Source organism: Trachurus trachurus, assembly GCF_905171665.1.
Source record: "Trachurus trachurus genome assembly, chromosome: 4".
NCBI classification, from domain to species: Eukaryota; Metazoa; Chordata; class Actinopteri; order Carangiformes; family Carangidae; genus Trachurus; species Trachurus trachurus.
Window position 1 is genome coordinate 24,728,038 of NC_139898.1, and position 21,116 is coordinate 24,749,153.

A 21,116-nucleotide genomic window follows, 5' to 3' on the forward strand; every position below is an offset into this window, starting at 1 on the left:
CTCCTGTCGTTCATATCTTCCCTTCCTTTTGTCTGTGACTATTTTTGATACATTTCTTTCCATCCACCTGCTCCTCTGAACTTTCGCCCCCTCTTTCTCTCTTTTTGGGGTTTATATTCAAAATAGCTCTTAAGGGCCTGTTGTTTGATCCTGATTTAACGTGATAGTGTGTGTTGGTGTAAGGGAGACAGATTTCATGTGAGAGGTGATGTTGTGCCTGTCAGCCTCTGTCAAATGCATCTGAGATTCTTTCGCAATCTTTTGTTTTCAGCACATCCAGGCCCTTTTTTTTCTTTTTCTTTTTTTTTCCCGGTTTCCCTTATCTGCAGCGTGATATTGATTCAAATCACGAGGACAGAGACAGAGGAGCGGTCTGCCAGCGACAATTTGACAAGCTGCTCTCAAGCCGTCAACTTGGATGTCTGATCGATGTTTAATTATGGTTCTCTGCCTCTGTGTGAAACCCTGATGAAGCTACACATCAAAAAATGTTAAGTGATAAGTGCTTTAATTTCATGCCCTAAAATTACAACCATGCATTGTTCCTCCAAAACAATGTTCAACGATGAGCTTAAATGATCACTGCATGGAGCTGCGGCAAATTTTATCAGCCTCCATCCACACAGGCGAGTTCAAATGCCCCGCCCAAGATTTCAGCATAGAGGAGGTCGCTGTCGTGTAATTAAGAGTTTGCACAGATCTATTGACTTTCCCAGCATCCTCTTATCTTGATATTCGAATCAGAGCCGTCCTACATCACTCTGTCACAGAGCCATCGTGGCTCTGTTATCCAACATGTAATTACATTGACAAGAACAATGTTCACGTCCTGTGTGATGCCAGCTAAAGGTGTTTCCCATTGGGCATTGCTGCTCTGGTGCCACGTCTCACACACTGCATCCTGTCGGTGTGAGTTCCTCTGCTGCTCTGAGTGCAGCTGGTGAATTACACATGTACACACTGCCATCTTGTGGATGTGAGCCTGAGAGACTAGTTTTATGTTTTTCTATGTAATGAAATAGTGCCCTCTGGTGTTCATAGAGCAGGTCTGCATGTTTCATGCTTTCAGACTGGTTTAAACTATGCAGGATTTGTATCTTAACTATGCTACATTTTTACCTTAATTACAGTAAATAGCTTTGGAGTAATTGTGATGGTTTAATAAATGGCTTAACTTGTTACAGGGAGAATGAAGGCTCTCTGCCTTCTATGTTCGTGTCACTTAGTGTGTCTTTGCTGAAAACCAACCTTGCAAGATCGGGGCCAGCGCCCTGGTGTCCCAGCTCTCGTGTCTGGGCACTGCGACACAAACAAGCCCTGTAATCCATAATCTCTTGTTTAAACTACAAAAACATACAAGTCGTAACATCGTATATGATATATGACATTATGCACCGCTCTATTGATTGATTTCTGGCCAGCTTTGTTGTAAACAAATGCACATGGTTGGGAGGAGGGTTAGCAAAACAGCGGAAACATTGCATAGTTCCTATTTAAACATCAAATCTGAGATTAGCTGTATTATCTTTTGGGGGGCGAATAGAACCAGTATGTCCTAACACAGAATCATCTTTTAATGTAACGTGAGAGTTGTAAGAGGTTGCTCTCAAGGAATACTGTAGTTTCACTGGGTGGTTGTGGTTTGATCAACAGGTTTTACAGCAATGCATTCCTCTCAACACACTATAATAGATAATCATAACTGCTGCTATATTTACGTAGACTATCAGTATTTGTTGTGTCGTCAAGGTTTTGTTTATTCAATGCCAGTATACGTCTTGGCATGATGTTTGTTTTTACATCTGGTTCATTTTAAGGCATGGCCAATGAAACCCTGCAGGACCGGATCTTATAAACACAGTCAGTCTTCTTCGCCTGTGTACAGTGACGTTCACTGTTTATTCAGCTGTTTAGTCTCCACTGAGACTCCACCGGTTCGTCCTGCCAAATCCTACACCATCAGCACCGTTTACATGTAACTGAGGACTTTAACTATAAATGAGCACTTGATTGTGTTAATAATTGTAGGGCTTATTGTAAAGACGATTATTTGTGTTGAGTTTTACAAATTCATGAGTCATGAGCTGAAAGGTGTAGAGGGATTTGACTGCATGATGCCACTAAATTATGTAAGACCACAGAATTAGATTAAATAGAGAGGGTTTTAATTTTTAGGCAGAATTGGACAGTCAACTTAAAATGACTACAAAAGACAATTTGTAACAAGACAATTACAGTAGTTTAAATAACAAGAGGCAATTTTACCTTTTTTTTCAAAAAAAAAAAAAAAGGAAAGTTCTCCTTTACATTTCATACATACTGTACATATGTAAATATTCTAACTATATTTATCTCCTGAAACACACACATTTACAACAACGGTTAATTCAAAGTCAGTTTCCAGGATCTGCAGCAATGGACCATACATGAATATCACTGTAGTGCAAGCAGAGGCTGTTTCTATATCCCCTCTTCTATGGTCGACCCTCAGGAGGTCATTAAGGAAGAAAGCCATGGCCGTTGTTGCGCGGGACACACACAGCCCTGTGGCTACCGCATCGTCCACTTCTCCTGTTTCTCTTCTTTTTGTGTGTGTTGTGAAGCGGTGTGACGAGCTATAGTGTGGGAACGTAGTAGTGGTTCACCTTTTTTTCCCTTTCCGTCATCGTGCTCCTCCCCCGGTTTGTTTTTAAGTGTTTGAGTCATGTGTCATCTTTCTGTATCGGTTCCAAATAAATGACAAGGAACCTCACTTGACCTGTCTCGACAGGAGTCGGAAGAAACTCCTCCCTTTGTCTTTCAAGGAAGTTTTTCCCTTTTCACGTTTCACGATGACTACTGAAGGAAGTCATGAACAAACAGGACGTAGTTACTCACAGAGCCGGTGTCACCTTTTCTTCCGATCAGGTTCATATTTACGTCCAATGTTTACTCACTCAGTTCAGTTCAAGAGATCAAAGGAAATATTGTTCATTTCCAGAAAACAACCGGAAAACAGCCTGAATGGTGTAAAATGATCTATTTTCTGCAATCAAAGATGAATCAAAGGTGTGCTCACTGTTACTGTAAGTGTAATGTAAAACGTAATAGAGAGAAATAAGAGGGATATATAGGAGAAAAAAAGATTATTATTATTATTATTATTATTAATGCTAAACAAAATATTGACACAATCTGCTTCAAAAATGGAGCTGAATAAAATAATGGTCTTTCTTTATGTTCTATATTTTTCTACTGGTTTAATTTATCATGTCTTAATGCTGATGAAGTGTCTCCTGGGCATTTTCACATAATGACTAATGACTAATTTTATTGTAGATGTTGTAAGTTCAATATCCATCAGCAACAAACAAGATTATTTGTCACCTATTGCCAGTAGTTTTTTGTTTTCACTAAATATCAATGCATTTTATTGACCCAACCATTTTGTCCATCTCATATACACTCATTTACCAGTTTATTAGTTCACTTAGCTTCACTTATTGTTTCTGCTGCCATTTCTGCTGCCATTTATTACAAAGCTGCCATCACAGTTATTGTGATATGAGGGCTGGGTATCTGTACTGTACCGTGTCATGAGGCTTTGTTGGCCCCTGTGGTGGAGCCAGATGGCACCTCTTTCTCACACAGACACACACAAACAGTTAAGGTAGACCAGGTTGCCAGAATAACCGCAAATCCAGATTGAATATGTTGTTTAATATATTGTTTTGTTTTGTTCTTTGTTTTATGAAGGCTTTGATTTTGATCATTTATGAGCAGTACACCTATGTTTAATAGATTTATTATGAATAGGTTTATTATATACAGTTTTTTCAGACATCATAACCACTCCCATAAAGATTTTTTTTTTTTACATTATAATGTGTTGTTATTAACAATTAAGTGAATGTTCATGTACTGTTTTTCAGTGAAATGATTGTTTTCATGCAAACAACCGCGCAGCGCAGCCTGTATTACAATTATAAATTGGTACAAGTCAACAACAAAGTCTCATTGCAGTGCACTGTAGTTAATCAGTCAGTTAGTCACCAATATTCTCCAGGCCATTAAGACACTGTATAAACGTTAAAGATGCCGAAAAGCAATTAAACAATCATTAAAATTTTCATTGAGTGATTTTATGGAAAAATAACATTTGTGCAGTTGCTTCCTCATATGGTCAGTTTATCTTTACAGCAACAGTGTGTGTAGCTCCCATGCCTCAGTGTATTTCCCATAGAAAGACAGATTTATGAAGCTAACCCGGCTGTAAAGAATGTATAAGTTACGACTCCACTCCAGCAACTCCACTCCACAACTTTGGATGCTCCTCTTTACTCTGCCGGGCTGGCTGAGAGGAACAGAGCTCCAAACACACACATAGTAATACATACACACACACACACACAAATGCACACACCCACCCACCCACCACGGTGGGAGGAAGTAAAGCCTGTGACGAAGAGAAGAGTCCGCAAAGCGATCAGAGAGCGGACGAGAGAGAGAGAGAGGGAGGGAGAGTTGAGCGTGCGGAGAGTCAGAGTGTGAACAGGGGTTTGACGAGTTCCTCGATGTGACGTATGGAGCGCTGCTTGTGTTGTTGTTGCGTGTGATGTGAGAGTTGTGTGTTTGTGTTTGTGTGTAGATCAAGGTGTTTGGATACCTGTTTTTTTTGCTGCTTTCACTTGTGCCGAGGAGGGGATGGATGTCTGATGGATAACCTGCCCAGTAACTTTTACCTGACGAGAGGTTTGAGTCAGGTCAATGTGTGACTGTGAAGACTGTGAATGAGTGATGCATCGCTGTTTATGTTTGCCGAGTGAGTGTGTGTGTGTGTCGTGGAGCTTGTTTTGTAGGACTTGTAACACACATTTGTCGGCTCTCGTTTCAAGGTGCTAGTCTGTGTGACATAGTGTGTGAGTTGCATGCTACAGTGCAGCTGTCACTCATGCTGCCGACGTGCAGGGTGTTAATGTGTTCGGTCTGTGTGTTTTGCGTGTGAAATACTACACTTTTTGACAGTGACACTACCATGGGTGTGTTCCAGTGGATGCGTGCGTTTGTGGCGATGCGTGTGTGATGGTTATGTGCTGCTGGGTAGTGTGTGCATGAGTGCATGCGTGCGTCGCGGGGCCATGTACCGGCGTTCACCTTGTGCCAGAGGAAGGGTTCACTTTGACTTCAGTGAGGAAGTCATCAGGAAACTCCACGCCGCCAACCATGGCCACACTCACAGGTTAGGACACACACGCAGCCACACACACACAAACACACACATGTCAAGCTGTCACTCTGTTTCACACTTTAACACAAATAGATTCCTTCTACTTTTTTTTTAGTTTTAGCTGGTTTCATGTTGTTATTTAACAGCTTTCTTCTATTTCGTTGTTTCAAATATGTTTATTGGGAAACTGATCACATAGCAGAGAAATTAACAGTCGACAATTATGTTTCCATGTTTTTTACAAAAGATGAGAAAAGTAATCCCTGACAAAAAGGACTAATGACAAAAATGAATAGCAAGTAGCTTTCTTCTATTTCAACTTGACTTACTTCAACTCAGTCCTCACTAGCCTTGTAGTTTTTCTCAGAATCTCTAAACTCCTCCCTGTGCCGCATACGAGTCTGGTTTTATGTGTATTCTTACTTCCTATTTCCCATACATTAAGCAATCTTCTCATGTGTTTCCCATCATTATACTAATCCCTGGCTGGAATGTGGTTACGTGCACTATCACATGTCTGGGTGAAAATATCCTAACTTCTGTTAATTAAAAGGTTTTGGGGTGTGTGTAAGTGTTTTTACAGAGAAACATTCTGAATACGTTGCGTGAGAGAGGTCAGTTGTTTGCCATGCAAAGCAGACAGAAAGTAATAGTCTGAATTTGTATATCGGGACTTATTTTGATCATAGCGTGCATTTAGTCGAGACAGTGACAAGCAGACAACCCGAAGGATATGTCAGAACCGCTCTGGGATATGTCAAAAAAAAAAAAAAATCACCATGACATTGGTCTGCAAGTGTCTTAGCCTTTAGCAACTCCCTATGATAAATCTGACCCTGTTGCCGAGCAGGATTTCTTATCCTTGACCATATTAGTTGTGCCTCTGAACCTCCAGTAATTCCTTTTTATAAACTTGAAAGGGAATGGCTCACAGAGGACAACATGTTTACCTAAAACCAATCAAAAAGGCAGAAGAGATGCAAAATAATGAATAAGCTAGGAAAGTAAAAAGACAGCATTTTTTTTTTATTAATCTTTGCCTTTTTTTCTTGTTAAGTACTGGAGACTGTAAAATCTATTAAACTGAAAAAGTCTGAGAAAGGAGCTTCGCCCTTCACACATACAATGTGGAGTGTGTGATGAGGGGTCTTCAGTGGGAATGGTTTAATTTAAGGAGGCAAAAGCCAAAAAGGTTAAAAAGAAAGCTGTGAGTGAAATGTTTTGTAGTGCCCTTTTAAACCAACCCCTCCAAAAAACAACAAAACAAGACAATACAATTTCCCGCCTCCACCCGAAGCGTTGAAACATTTCCAGACCAAATCAAAACTGCGTGTTTTTTCCCCTCTAATTTCGGTCAACCCAACACTTCAAAAATGCTACTCAGTTGCTGTTTTCCTTTAAGAAAAATAGTTTTCCTGTTATCATCTTTAAAGCAGCGTACTGTACAACTCATCACTGGAGGCCTGACATCAAAAGAGCGGCTGACTGAGGTGGGAAAAGAGCGAGAGTTTGAGTCGACTGGATGGGACCAGAGATGCAGAACAGATGATAAAAAGAATTTCTCATCTGGACTCGAGCCATTTAAGAAAAATCCAGGCTTCCACGTAGTTGCTTTATTTAAGAGCCAACAGGACCTATACCCTGTTGACACTGAGTTTATTTACCTAAAAAGAGCAAGAGAAGCAGGAGAAACAACAAACATCCACATCGGCAAAGACAGAAACTATAGGAGTTAACTTTAGTACTGAGAAAGTATGGATGTTTTCTACAAATTAACAACGTTTTCTCACCTTAATTACACTTAATTCATGATTTTGTGCAATGATTTGAGCCATTAATGGGAAACTAACTCCTCCAGAGCGATGTTTACACATGAAAACCAAACTCAACCTCTAGCTATTTGTTTAATGCCTGAGGTAAGAAACGAGTTCTGAGGCAGTACAGTATAATGTGTCTTATCACGCCGACAGTTTATTTTCCTATTTGACCGGTTGTGATAAGACATACAGTAGCTACACAGGACAGTATAAGCATTACGACACACAGCCATCCCTTATCGCTGCTGATGTAGATTGCAGTGCAGGGTGCAGTGGCTCTATTGACGGCTGTCTACACCTGTGAAGTGTCTGCACCGAGGTGAGAATTTGTTTGCTCAACACCTTGTGTGTCCTTGGTGCAGAGTGAGAATTAGCAGCAGATAAATATGAAATGACTAACACTGATGTTACTCTATTGTTGTGAACTGTTTTCTTGTCTGTACACAACATCGATTGTACGTCTGTCCGTCCTGGGTGAGGGATCCCTCCTCTGTCGCTCACCCTGCGGTTTCTCCCGTGTTTTCTTAGGAGGTTGTTTTCCTCAGTTGTTATGAGGGTCTAAGAGCAAAGGATGTTGTTATGATGCTGTATAAAGCCCTTTGAGACAAACTGTTTGTAAAAATGGGCTGTACAAATAAGCTTGCCTTGATGCTGATGTTGATATCAGTCTTTTTTTTTTTCTTGAGTGTTTGAATCAGCGAAGAAATAGACCAGTGTGAAAACCTACATGGCGACATCCCCACCCCAGGAGGATTGTGGGTATTCTGGCTCAGCTTGAGAGACACCAGATTGTTACCTTGGACTGCTGCACGTTTGAGATGCAGACCTCATTTCTAATGCATACAACAAAGTCCAGCATGCCATGGTTAACTGAGAAATGTGGTGTCACTACTGCTAGTTTTCTCGTCGTCATGTCCACTTCTTTTTATCCTTCATAAGAAAAATGCCACCACGATCCAGTTTGAAGTCATGGAAGTTTAAGGATGTTGAGTTGTGGAGACGTCGTCAGGCAATCCACCTCTGGTTGGGTGGGCTCCACCTCTGAGACTGAGGGTTTCCTGTGGAAAGTACACGACTATACCGAAGAAAGGAGAAGTACACAGATGGCACACTGTGCTGAGCTGCATGTTTGTGCCATTAGACAGGTAGACAGGAGCCACGTGAGCACCGGCGGATAATTACTTCCTGACCTCTTCCTCACACTGGCATGTGAATACGATTTTATTTATTTATTTATTTTTTGCTTTTGTTTGTACATAGCCAACAACATAATTACACACGAGCAGCTGCCTTGTGCCAGTTATGGTATGTTGGTGTGCATGAATTAGCCCATATACTGTACTGTAGGCGTGTGTCCCATGCAGGGATTGTTTCTCACATGTCCTGCTAGAACAGATAATCTCCCGGAGAGATGGGCTTATCCAAATATTTGGACAGTGACCCGGATTCCTATGGCACAATAACAAAGATCACAGCATCTTTTTTATCTTGTCCTGCCCGCTTGATCCTTTTTGTTGTTTCCATATATGTGCATGTATCTGAGTGTATACATGTATATAATGTATGTAAATGTGTATACATACATTACATACATTATTATAGTTTTGATACAAAAGTATATGGATTAAGCTACAAATTATGCATTATTCCTATAAGAAGATAATAAAAGAAAAGATATGTCAAATTGATTGTATGTTCTCCAGGTAATAATCTTGTCTTTTTTATATGTAAATAGCCAAAGTACTCTTTGCGTACCATCCATATGTAATAAATCAATATCTACTTTTATATGACTTTGACAAAACCCTGTGCAGTTCCACTTAAAAAGGTGAGTGGAAAACAAAATTAAACTCATTTTCTACATCAGCCAAACAGCATTTGCAACAAATCTTGACTATATTCACATACCATGAATTATATAGAGCATAATAGAACATTTCAGGGGGATTTTCAGAGAGAAGAGCAGTGATGCTTGTAACATGATTGTAATTGGTCACTAGACCAAAAACAATGTGACGTAAATAGAGATTTTCAGTCGTCACTGTTGGCAAAATGACCCTAAATAACTTGCCTCAGAGTGTCCTCCATGTTTGTTTGAGGCTGCAACCCTTTGTAATCCGACACTATGTAAAATTTAACTGAGGAAAACAGACTCCGAGGCTTCACTTTATATGTTGCTTCATGTTAAATAGCTGTCAGGGTTTGACACCAGGTTTTATTTCACTTCGGTGACCCATTTCCAGGACCTAGAATAACCGCGTTCTCGCCCATGGGAGGGGCTCTGCGCCGCGTTGTAGAGTCTGCGGTTCTGTAGTATTTTATTTGCAGCGCTCTTTATGTACAGTGTAGTATGTTGTTATGGAGATGGATATACACAAAAATGTGGTGAGGATCCGTCAGTCTGCCAGTCATGGCTGTGTGGTTTGGGCCTTTGATTTGTGGATGACTCAGCAATGTCGAAATTAACCGCCGCCGCTGCTTGGAAGAGTGTTTTACGATGATAATGGTGATTATCTCAGTTAAGGTTATAACAAGGATACTGGTGGGTACAGAAGATTATGGCAATGATACTATGGTTTAAGATGATAGTGCCAAGCATGAAAGAAAAAATGAATCTGCAGTGTTGGAAGAGATGCTCAAACCCTTTATACAGGATTTTTAACAAAATATCAAAGGAAGTATCCTGCATTCAAGTAAAAGTACAGAGGCAGCAGCAGCAAAGTGTATCTAAAATATTAAAAGCAGCATTTAATTTCTCAATCTAAAAAATGCTCCTGTGTCTGACATATATGCACTACATTCATTCATAACTTTCTCTGCTGAATAGAGGGCTGTGTGTACTGTATGATAGAGTTGTAGTCCCTGCACACACAGTTCAATATGGAGAAACCACAGACTGTGACTGCGAGTAGCCAGACTGTACAGAGCAGGGACTGTAATGGAAAACAGATGCTACACGGCAATTTACAAGCCCAGGAATTATTTTAAAAGCAATGTCTTGTTAAGTTTCTCCGTCTTTTTCATGTTTCTTCTCCGTTCTCCTCCGAGTTAAAAGTCATTATCAGTTCCTGTGTTTTAGCTCTAACAAGTGCCCATCATTTTGTCGGCCTCGGCTCTATGCAACCTCTCTCTTCACCCACACACACACACACACACCCATAGCCCATAGCTCCTGTTCCTTAATAATAACCATTGTCATCACACCTTTGGCCAGTTCTGCTTTGTGTTTCCTCATGTGACATGTGAGGGCTGTGTATTTAGACTGTACATGGCAATGAGAGCATCTGTTAGATGACTTTGTCTCTAAATGTGCATGCATAATGACTTGGCACAAGACCTGATTGTGTTAGTGGCCTAATTACTATTAATATGTGCTACATCCAGTGGGAGATTTCTTTTAATTTTGGAAACATGCATAGGGTCACAGGACGTACGTATTTTATTCTCAGGATGTTTTTGTCTTATTATAACACTTGTCTATAAGTGAACTGTTTTTGATGAACAGTGGCTTATGGATACAATGATTGTAACAATAAATATATTAATTTTGGAGTATTTCAAGCGTCATTTTCATTTTTCAACTTGTATGTACTCGAGCGTTCCACTTTAAAATGTGTTTTGCTTGTTACTGATTCACTTGGACGTTTGAGCTTCACTTGTGCATGTGCAGGGTTTAACATTAGACAGTGTTACACTGTTTCTGTTTAACTAAGAGTATGAGTTAGTGTTTCCTCCTCTATATAACTTGGAACTGTGATGCACATACACTGGGAACTGACTTTTCAGTTTCAGTTCAGTAATCAGTCTTACATTCATACACACTATCTGCACACGTTCTGGATTTTAAACTGAGGTTGATGCTGTTTTAGGAAGTTTTAACTGCATAATTGAACTGTCTTGTCGGTTATCGTAGTTATTATAACAAGCAGAATAATTTAATATATATTTGGCGGTGATCCTAGAGGAGTCATGGTGTAGCTTTGGGGCACAGCTTCCATCTTAAAGCTGTAAGCACACATCAGGGCTGCAGAAATACCACATGGGAACAGCAAGACCTGTGATCAGCTGTGGTCGGCTCGCGCTTCCTGTGTTTTCTCTGATGCCGGTAGAGATTGTTGACCTTAAAAGACAACGATATGTTGAAGAAAGACCCAGCCATCTCTAGTTTTGTCAGTTCAAGTGACATTCACTGCAAATCCTCCCCCTCTGAGTGAATGGATCAAAGTAAATGCAGTAGTAACGTGGATGTAACTTATACTCCACCACCATGTGAATGAAGTGCATGTAAAACCCAGTAACTGATGATCTATAGCGATTAGAGCAAAACAATATCTGATCGTGTGTGATGCAGCATGTCTGTCTAGTGTTGCTATCAATGAGTGAAATCCAACGCTGAGGCTATTGATCAAAAGCTGCGCTGTACTGTAGCTGATCGCTGAGGGTAGCAAATGGTTGCTTTGGTGAACAAATAAATAAATGAAAGCGAATTTCTGGCGTTGGTAATTTCATACTGACGCAGTCCGTTTCCAGAGTGATGTATTTGGATGGTGTGGCAACTTGAGTTTTACTGTTGACATCATTGCACGCTTCATCTGAAGTAGCCTAAAGCAGGAGTTGTGCACCTTTTTAAACAAGTTAGTCACAAAGACAAACAGATGTGCTGCAGACGAGACCAGTTTACGACGATGACATGATTGACTTTCAGAATTTTTCGATCTCCCGTTTTTACAAGTTCGAATATCTACATGTAAACTTCAGAATGTGTGTGTTTACGTTAGCTGGGTAATCAAAACTATTTTAAGACGTTTCAGCTGCAGATTCATGTAGGGATTTTTTTCTTATTGCAATCTTTGGAAAATCAAATCGACTTCTATTTATGTCCAGTCTGATGGGATCGCACAATCAGTTCATCAGTCCTTGTGGGGCATTTCAGAGCTCTGGCACATCTCACCGAGCTGGATGGTTTTGACAGAGGCTTCTTTTTAAGATCCACTGTCTGGCCAAGGCATCTGTGGTTTCGTCTTCAGACATTTGTAAGGATTGTTGGACAGCAACATGTTGTGTGTAATACATTTTAAACAAGAACAGTACACTCACAAAACTGTGGAACAGATGTTCTTTATTTATCATTGTTCATGCAACAATATTGTGAACATTAGTAGAGTTGTGCATTTAGTAAAGGGACAAAATCCAATCCAAGTGTGCGTCAAAGATATAATGTTTAAAAACCTTGGCGAACACTAGGACAAACAGGAGGTGTTACCATGGCACCTCTGTTTGCACAAGCTGACAGACAAATGGTCACCGGATTCCGCCTCACCATAACACACAGGAAGGAAGAGATTAATTCAAAGTATAAGAATGCTTTCTCTCCCCTGTCTGCGACACTCGGCCGCTCTCTCATTCAGAAAGCACAAGCGTCTGTTTCTTCTTAACAGACCTATTTGTGTTCCAGCTTTGTACGGAGCCAGGTAACCGGCATTTAAAGTGTACAGTAGGATGATTTAGCAGTGATAGTAAGAGGAAGAAATTCCAGTAAGCATGAATGAATGGATGGATGATGAATGAACCGATTTGGTTGATCAAAATACACCCACACTAATTGTATGATGCTTTTTCCATGTAAATACACTCTTTTGACATTCCTCACTTTTCTTCCTTTAAAGGAGATCTTTGTTAGTTTTGCTTTTGCTACACAGCTAATGTTAACCATGAGCAGTTTCTGACTTGCCAGTCTTGGGCAAACAATGCGAGTTCAGCATCAGACTTTATTCCACCACTTGTCAAGAGCTGCCGCCAGTGGTGGAAAACAAGCAACCAGCTTCTGTATCACCTTCTTCTGTGTCCAGCCCGTTTTCATCACTTTCCGATACCAAGTCACTGTGGTGTCCAGTCTTCCAGTCTTCCCTAAAGAAGTAGCACACTCAGGTGTGGTATTATAATATGATATCTGGTCTTGTACATGCAACCATTTCTGAAGCTCATGTTAAGACTGGTACAGTAAGTGAGCAGCTGTTAGAGCCAACATTGGCTATACGCAGCAATAGCAAAACTTACAAGTTCATAAAGACTTGAAAATCAAGTCTCATGTTTTTCTTAGCTTATAGTAGGGATATGCTTTGCAGATGCTTGGTCTCGGGTGTGTAAAAACAATATTAAAGCTTTTCACAGCAATTGACAGAGAGGAAAAACAGTTAACTTGTGATGACCTGACCTGGACTCACCCTCAAGGACCTGACTCTCAATTGAGGCTTAAAATGGGACTTATGCACCAGTCCCTTCCCTCATTGTGTCTGAGCGTCTTCTCCCTGTACGCTCAAATCATCTGACAGGATACTGTCCCGCACTTGTGCCACTGTACCGGTAAATGAGTAGGCAAGTGGTGTCTGTCAACAACACCATTGTCTCAGAGCTGGGAAGTGGAGTCATTTCCGAGGAAAAAGGCATTAAACATTTGTCGTACCGTTTTCCATCCGTCTTCACCATCTTCATTTATGGCGTTGTCTACTGTTTTTGTTATTCTTGACTGTTTTAACACGTCGTCTGTGCCTGGTTTCCACTGAATTTCTATTGAAGACTCCCCATTTACACAGAATTTAGCTGCATGCATAGTAGCCTACTTTCGGTTTAGACATAACTACAAATCTAAAGTGCAGTTTATGTCCCTGATAGTCAGTATTTGGCTCAACATCATCCAGCAATGATATACAAATCACATACATTACTGCCCTGCATTACATCTGATAACACCTAAAATATCACTTATTAAACTCCACAGTAGGTAGCACACTTTTTTTTTTTAAACCAATTTCTTTAACTTTTTAGCAACTTGAAAACTGCAACATTAGGTATTTATAATCTTCAAACCTGACCTCATCATTCACTACAGACAAATCAGACCTCTCAAATAATCAGTTATATTTAGTATAGTAGTAGTAGTTAGTACGGTAGTAGTATTTTTCTATCTCTATCTAGAGTATGATCAGGAAGGGGGAGCTTTTCTTGATATTCCTGTCCTAAAAAACATAAACTGAGAACGTCTCTGTTTTCTCACGCCCAGGATTAGTTTCTCTGTGTGTACCAGTTAACACCAAATTATTACCATCAAGTTATTTGCTAATGCTTTATAGATGATTTAAAAGGCTGTGATAAGATCGGCCCCTCCAGTCTGATGTAATGTTAGATAACAAACGTTGTTATGATTACAAAAAAACTGAGAAAAGATGGCAGCAGACGCTGTTTTTCATTTTCACAGCCGGTTGTTCTCATTAAATGAGACAATTATTCACTGTTCTCATCAACAGTTCATGACTGATGCTGAGGGTCATTAGTAAAAATGATTTATCAATACCGGTGGTTACAATGGTTAGCCTACTTTGTGTTTTCTTTCTCTGTCGTTCTGACATTTACTGTAACAATAATATATGATAATCAGTTAAACAAATAACAAAATCACAATAAAAAACCCAACACTAACAGACTTTGTTGCATCGCTGTCATTTATTAAGCCACCGCTGTAGCAACCATGCAGACACCAATACAATAACCACGTAAAGAGGGAGAGGGCTGCTCTTCACTCTGTCAGTCAGTTCGTCGTCCTTCCTGCGTATCCATCAATCAGCCGGTCTGCTCATCAGCCAGACAGTCGCAGCTGGATCATGGGAAAGGAATGTCGTGTCACCCTGGCGATGATTCTGAGGTCAGAGCGTGCACTTCCTGATTGCTGTGTAGCGAAACATAACACTAACGAACGTGGCTGCGTAATTATGATCGCAGTTGGCTGGGCTAACTTGGCCGTTGCCAATTTCTAAGGAATCGGTGTCCCCTCGGGTTTCAAAGATGACTTACTGCCATGACGTAACAAATGATAGATACAAATGTGCGTCATACAACCTGGTGACGCTTTGATCCTTTTCAACCCTCATTTACACTTTGTCAGATTCCCTCAAGTCAAACTAGTTTGACTGATTATTCCCCCTCTACCACGGAGGCTCATGATTGCAATACAGTTTTTGGCCCATGTTTGTTTTGATCCCTCAGTAGTTTATAGACACAGAGTCTCATCCTGCCTCTGAGGACAAAGCTCTGTGTCTGCTTTACATAAAAAGGAATTGGAGGTTTGCATTCTTTTTTTTTTTTTTTTTTTTTTACATCTGTATGTGTTAATGTGTAGAGAAAGAGAGAGGGATGCCGGAGCAAAGAGAAAGCATGAGAAAATGACATGAGTGAGAATGGTTTCCCAGACAAAGGCACTAATCCACTAAACCACCAGGACACCCCGTTTCATACTGGGGGGGTCTTTGTTCCCAAGGTCTGTCTCTGTGTTGTTATTTGAAGGGTAAATTCTTGGATATCCCTTCTTTGTCCTGTTAAGCAGACCAGTGTCAAAACACAGCCGTAAAATAGATGTGCTTGTTTTTTTTCTTGCCTTTCAGTAATTACAGGAGAAAACAATTACAAAGCAGTTAGATAAGCCTGTTTTGTGTGTGTGTGTGTGTGTGTGTTTTTTTGTCCAAAGTTGAACACATTATAGCAAAATGATGAATGAAGCTCTGAGTGTTTTCACAACTTACAACCACAGCTCACAAGTGTTCATTCAGCCAGTGGAGCTGTAGAGAGAGCGAGAGACGCATTTGACAGTGTAACCAAGTCAGTACTTGGACTCTGGAGCTGAGATTATTCTGTTACACACAGTACGTTTCTCTTAAAGGTTGAGAATTAACTGCTAAGGTCAAGTAGTTAGACGTGGTTACACAGTTATTTCAGACTATCCGGGGACTAAACGTTGGCATCCATCGATCCCCCAGACAGTCACAAAAGAGCCTTCGGGCTGTTCTCTGTTCAAACCTTATTTCTTTGGTAAGATCTTTACATGTTGTTGCTTGAGTTTAGAGACTTTCCTGTCAGGATTTACTGATGGATCAGTCAGTGGAGCTCTTGCTTGCTCTTAGAGTGTTATAACAATTTGGATCACATGCCGACTTTGTTTTTTTGCATGAGGAATCATTTGTGAGAAGAATATCCTTGTACTGTTTAAGTGTTTTCAAACCGTTTTTTCCCATGGCTTCTCTGCATTCACTGGAGCGTAGACATATTTATTTAACTGCGCTCTGCAGAGTTTTGATGTTTATGCTCCACTTTTGTTGTCAGTGCAACTTCTTTGATGAGACGTTGCTTATGACGAAAAAATAAGGGAAATCACTCTTGTGGTGCCTCTGGCCCGTAGTTGAGGGCACACACTTTGGAAACCACTTCCATAGTAAACTTCTTGCTGTTTCTGGTTTATCCATCAGTTTCTGTTTTATTAACTGGTAGAATCATTTATCATAAGCGGCATGCTTTCCAATCTTTAGCCTGAACCAGCTTTTGCTTTCCTTTTTAATTCTGCATCATATACAGTAACCTAAACTTATTTTAGTTATTTAAAGGTGGTTACCTTAAGGCATCTTAAAGGGATAGTTCAACATTTTTGGCAAATTGGCCCATTGCCATAATCCCTATAGTTTTAGCAGTAGGTTCGTTACCTTTAATTGTCGGTGCAAGCTATTTTTAGAACGGCGGAGCAGAGCCGCGAGCTGCTCAGAGCTACGCTACGGAGGCTCAAATACACAATCCAACAACTCCAAAACGCTCTTGTGGACAAGTTGTGACCTGCACATTCACCACGCTATGAAAAAACAACGGAACGTTATGAGACGGAGTTGTTTTAGAGGTTAATTCATGCAAAACCGGTGATGTGCGTGCCCGTTGGGGGCAGTTTTTCAGCAAGCAGTCTCTGCATTTGCCTCTAAAACAACTCTGTCTCGTAACGTTCTGTTATAATCTCATAGCGTGGTGAATGTGCAGGTCACAACTTGTCCACGAAAGCGTTTTGGAGTTGTTGGATTGTGTATTTGATGAGTTTTGATGAGGGAAACCAAGAAATCCCAGCCTCCGTAGCGTAGCTCTGAGCAGCTCACGGCTCTGCTCCACCATTCTAAAAATAGCTTGCACCGACAATTAAAGGTAACGTACCTACTGCTATGACTAAAGGGATTATGGCAATGGGCCAATTTGCCAAAATGTTGAACTATCCCTTTAAAACTTATTTATTTTTTAACATTTAACCAGTTTGAAAAAAAAAATCAACAGATTTATCAATTGTCATTATGATCAGTGGTCTAAGCCCTTGTATCTGTGAATCTATAGCCGTGCAGGTCTGTTTGTACTGTATGTGAAAGAATACACCTACTGTATACATGCATCTTTAGTTACTGTATCACTTCATTGAAATAAAATTAGCTAAAGTAACTGATCACAAATATAATTCAAACTCAAAAATGCTGTCATTGTGCATGTGTGAAGATAATATGTAGTCTGGTTTCTCAGCTTCAACATTAACGTGTGTGCAGATCTTGCGTAACACATTAGCCGTCAACCCCTAACCCTCTGTGCTGAGGGTGGAGGGCTGTGACGTAGCTGTTTTTTCCTCCTCTCCCGCTCAGCTTCTGGTAACGGCACCAAGCTGCGTCATCATAACACCTGAACCACAGCTGTTACCTTCTTACGTGACTCGCATGACTGTGAAGACGCTCTCCTGAGGATGTGACTCAGCTCATGGTCAGGGAGGAGCTGAGGCGTTGATTTAGCAGCAGTTGAGCACATGACGGATCAGCAATGTAGCTAAAATCACACCATGTGCGTATGACTGTGAGTTTGAACCTCACTTGTAAACACAGTATGATATTACACAATTTCTCTCCTCCATCTTACGGGTCTATTCCCACTGCATCTGATTGTTTTTTTTTGTTTGTTTTTTGGCAGCCATGGCAATAAACACAGACTGACTGGGTCATTGTTGTGTTTATTGGATAGATGCTTCTTTCTCTGACCCTGTGAAAATGTCAGCTATTTTCTACGAACGTCATTTAAGAGGACGAGCTGACAGTTGTGAGACAGTTGTGCGTTGTGGTTGACTCGACTCGCCTGCACTGGCTCCAGAATTAGTCGCTCCTACACGTGATCAGAACACACAAAGCACTAGATCGACCTGAGGGCAGAAGTACTCAAGCATTTAATGCATGGTGCATAGTGCAGGCATGCATGTGCATGTACTGTATACTGTATATGAAGTGTACACACACTGTCTTTCCTTTTATTTATTTATTAATTATTACTTCCGTGTGTCTCTGTGGCATGTTTAGAAATGGAACACATGGAGAGGAAATTAAGCAGAGAAGATGTTTAAAGTGAATTTTAGTGCCACGTCATAATTCTCAAAAGAATCTGTCTGGTTCTTCTTCATCAGGCAGCAAAAGCAGCTACAGATCCTTGTCATTTCTGTCATCTCACTGAGTAGGTATATGTGCTCAAATTGGTGTATTAAATTTTCTCTCTTTTTTTGCTGTGTATTGTATTGACCCATTTATTCAGCCTTCCCCTCCCCACTCCACCCCCCTTTTACACTGTTTTCCATAGATTCCACATCGTAGTTGAGCATAATCATGGCTTATTTCAATGTGTCACACCAAATAAAGGTCTCAGACAAGGTTGGCTTTCAGTGGAGATACTTAAATAAACAAGTAGGTTTGAATTTAAGTCGTGTCTTAGCTGGAATGTCATTTTACAGCTTCCCAGTCTTCACTGGTCCAGGACTCTGCAGATAGACTTTAACAGACTCAAGACTCGGACCAAACATCATCGATTTTAGCCTCTCTCCAGAACTAACTGATAAAAGTTTAACTTTAGACATAGACGGTATGTCTTGGTCGTTTTGCTCTCTGTCCTCTGGCCAGAGTTTTTGAGATTCAGAGCAATAGTTAAAAATCCTCTTAAAACTGTTGTACTGTTTACATGTTTCCTTTGTATTTCATTACTGTGGTTTGTCCACTTTTGAGGCTATTTAGTTTACCTTCTGTAAAGATGTTTATATCTATATCTATTATAAAAAATAATTTAGATTCCCATTTCACTTGCCATAAAAGGAAAAAATCATGCAAATTAAGTCCCAATTCAGTCATCAATGTCACAAATCGTTGAGTCACTATAATTAATGTGCAGATGTGGACTTTTAATGCAGTGAAATGTATGAACATAAATCGACTTGAATTCTTAATCAAAGTAAAAACCTAATTCATCATCATGGTCATAATGTGAGAATAGTTTTGCAGCTGCAGCCAGTTCAAGAGAACTTGTCCACATTGTGGGTCTGTACTTCCTATTGTGTAGATGAACTGATGCGTTTTTTCCATTTTAGGTTTCATTTCGATAAACGGAAGAGGGAACAGTGACACGAGATATTAATAGCTGATTGTGCAGCTTTTGGAGTTTTTCAGTTAATATTATGTGTTTGTTTCTTGCTGAAGTTTGTAGTGTAACCAGCGCTCCGTCTGCTGGTGTGTGTTTACTATACAGTTCAGCTGAATGATGGCGGAACAAAGCGATGAAAGAAACCAAACTTCAGTGGAAAATGGACAAAAAATAAATAAAAGTCACACACACACACATACACACACACACCCCGCTTGTTCAGAAATTGGCATCTGGGATGATTCACCAGGACCAGAAAAATGGAAACCATCGTCACGATGATCTCCCTCCTCCATTCTCCTCCTTTATGATGATTTAATGAGATCCTCCCTCTGTCTCACTGATCTCCAGACTGATTATAGACTGTACACTTTACCATGTCACTCTGTCCTTTCATGCCGGGTCATGTCAACTCAATTCCTGTATGTTTGCGGGGGAGAGTGTGTGTGCGTGAAGCTACTGTGAATATTTACCACTGCCTACATACAGTACGACTGGTCTGTAAATCATTGCACAGAACACAGAGTCCAAAATACCTGTATGGTACCAGTATAATAGAGAACCAGTATCGGGTTGGCTGGTTTTGGATCGTCAGCTGTTTCCAAAGTTAAAAATAAACACAGTTAAACTTCCTTTAGTCGCTACTGTATGTTGCCCAAAATAAGAGCAGAATGCTGGAAGGTCTAGGACTCGTATATTGCTGATTAACTTTGAGCCATACCTCAAGACCTTGTCTTATTAGGATCACGTTTTGTCTCTAGTTTGTTCGTTTTACCCTTTTTATTTTGTGTATTTTTTAAAACTGGTATTACTGTACGTAAATGAGCTGTACATAGTCATGCCATAATTAGGTGCAGCTACATGTGGCTGCTGCTTATCTCTGAAGGGGATTTTGATACTGACACAACATTGACAACATTTCCCAAAAATGTTGTCACAATAATGAGTCAAATATCATTTTGTTTATATATTTTTTAAAGATCAGAGGCGGGGAGTTTACTGGCAAAAATTCCTGCTGAAATTACGGGAAAGATAAAAGTAGTAATGGAGATTCATCTGCAAGGCAGAAAACCTGCAGTTGTTTGCCGTCCACTGTCTTTCTTTCCTCTCTGGTCTGTTTCTCAATGTTTCTGTAACGAAGCCGCAGTGACAGAAATCTTAAGACAACATATGTTTTTGTGTTTTTCAGTTTTGATGTGGAGAATGGCCCATCCGCCAGCTGCAGCCCTCTGGACCCTCAGGCCTCCCCAGGCTCTGGTCTGGTCCTCCACACTAACTTTCCCGGTCATAACCAGCGCAGAGAGTCCTTCCTCTACCGCTCCGACAGTGACTATGACCTGTCACCCAAGTCCATGTCACGAAACTCCTCCATCGCCTCTGAACTGTAAGTAGAGACATGAAAATCAGCGCAGCAAGCACACTTTGATCACAAGTATGTACATGCAGCGGTTGACGGGTACAGAATGACTGCACATGCCCTGGCAGGAGGCCAATTATTATCTATTATCTTTTACCACATTTTTAATGCAAATTCCTGTCTTCATGCATGTAAATGTACATTTACATGTTGTCAACTCACCTACAAGTAGTTTCTTATTCGCCCGCTGCACATTTGGCCCACCTACCCTAATACCAGAGAGAGAGTAATAGGAGTTATATCTAAACAGAAAGATATTCTGCTCACAGTAGGTTAAGATGCCTCCTTCTCCTGGTTATTGCTGCAGTACAGTATGTTGGGAGTGGGAATGTCAATTATACATATACATTAGCCCGAGTCTGCACCCATCGAATGACTCTCCAGCTTC

The 21,116-nt window shown here is 40.4% G+C and overlaps 1 protein-coding gene across 2 annotated transcripts in view; it reads left to right on the forward strand.

The window, feature by feature from the left end:
- The window catches only part of pde4ba (phosphodiesterase 4B, cAMP-specific a), a gene marked incomplete at its 5' end in the record, with an annotated part of 155,590 nt that overhangs the window by 72,374 nt on the left and 62,100 nt on the right, over positions 1 to 21,116 (forward strand). For both annotated transcript variants that reach the window (XM_083969605.1, XM_083969606.1), the window contains one exon: positions 20,501 to 20,695. In XM_083969605.1, the coding sequence (XP_083825731.1) occupies positions 20,501 to 20,695 (195 nt within the window). The remainder of the gene's footprint in view (positions 1 to 20,500; positions 20,696 to 21,116) is intronic.